This window comes from Plasmodium cynomolgi, assembly GCF_000321355.1.
Source record: "Plasmodium cynomolgi strain B DNA, scaffold: 1027, whole genome shotgun sequence".
Lineage (NCBI taxonomy): Eukaryota > Apicomplexa > Aconoidasida > Haemosporida > Plasmodiidae > Plasmodium > Plasmodium cynomolgi.
The window spans coordinates 1-1396 of NW_004193139.1; the positions used below are offsets into that span (position 1 = coordinate 1).

Consider the following 1396-nt stretch of genomic DNA (forward strand, 5'->3'; position numbering starts at 1 on the left):
TAGGTGTATACCCGTTTGCGTAATAGTGTGTACCGTTGGAAGCTAACGGAGAGAAAACTATGTACTTGTCCATGATTCTTAAAAGCTTACCGGTGAGTCCCCGGCTGTAGAAAGAACTATTGGATCTAAGGCTCTTGTTTATGGGGAAAGGTACAACAAGTTCCAATTGGAAATTGGTGTCTAATTTCTTTAGAAAACGACCTATGGATGATCCTCTTTTCATTTCCTTTACCATGGCAAACCTTTCTAAGTCTTTAACAAATTTGGTGTCTAATATTTCTTTGCCTAGGTTTTCGTAATAACCTCTTTTTAGAGCTTCTAGTCTAGCCTTAATTAATTTTTCATTTTTTCTGTAATGGTATCTTGTTCGTAATATTTATCACCAAGGTTTATTGATTCCCTTCTTTCGTAGTAACTTATCTCGTCTTCAAATTCTTTTCCTAAATATTTATCTAGTTGGAGCGAATCCAAAGTTGTTGTGGAGCCATGTTTGGTGCTCTCGATGCTTAGAGATTCTGTGGAAGCGTCATAATCGCTTCGTAATCTTAGCGACTCCGAAGATGCGTCATCATCGCTTCGTAAGCTTAGCGACTTCGTGGATGCGTCATTGTCCATTTCTCCATTTAGTGATCCTGTGGAACTGTCCGTGTCAGTTGCTCCACTTAGCGAATCTGTTGAACCGTCAGTTTCGCTTGAAAAATTTAGTGAGTCGGTAGATTCATCCTTAATGCGTACTATATTTTTCTTTCTTTTAGGTTTTCTTTCGCGTTTCGATGCACTGGCTCCTTTTCCCGATTTGCTACTTCGCGGTAATTCATCTGGCAAATTTCCATTACGTAGTATAGATTCCACGTTTTTTTGCGTTTCTCCTCTTGTATCAACTCGTTTAATCGAACTTTAATTGTTTCGTCATCATCGTGGAGTATGTTGACTAGCCTTTCTCGTAGCACAGCATCTTGTGCGTGTCTCTCTACTGCCGTGCCTCCCTTTAAAAGTCTTCCCCTGAGTTCACCCAATATGTTGTTCAAGTTACTCTTGCTGGATGAGTTTCTAAAGAAGGAGGACTGCGGGGGAAGGGGGTGAAAAAATATTTTGCATTTTGCGAATGGGCATGAATACAGCGCGTTTATTTGAAAAGTATCGTGAGAAAATACGAGTCATATGCAGGAAGAGAAAAACGAAAGTTTATCATTTGATTATATAGTAGGGCTTAGGTGTCGTTTTGCTTAGCGCCTTTGTCAGTTGGCCCACCTGGAAGGGATAGTTCCAAGCGCACAAAATAAGGAAGAATGCAAAAAGCTTCGTGGAAAGAATAAGAAGATTATTAGTTTTTTCTTGCATGTTCGATAGATTAGAAGTTGATAAACTATTAGAGGAACGAGAAAATATATTTTTT

General features: G+C 39.1%; 1 protein-coding gene across 1 annotated transcript; it reads right to left on the reverse strand.

The window, feature by feature from the left end:
- Positions 1–90: 90 nt before the first annotated feature.
- Positions 91–1341, reverse strand: PCYB_006540 (hypothetical protein; the record flags this gene model as incomplete). The annotated part of the gene is made up of 4 exons (XM_004228075.1): positions 91–315; positions 384–615; positions 735–1064; positions 1252–1341. The coding sequence occupies 2 exons, from the start codon at positions 1339–1341 to the stop codon at positions 735–737; spliced, it is 420 nt and encodes a 139-aa protein (XP_004228123.1). The 3' UTR covers positions 91–315; positions 384–615.
- Positions 1342–1396: the final 55 nt, after the last annotated feature.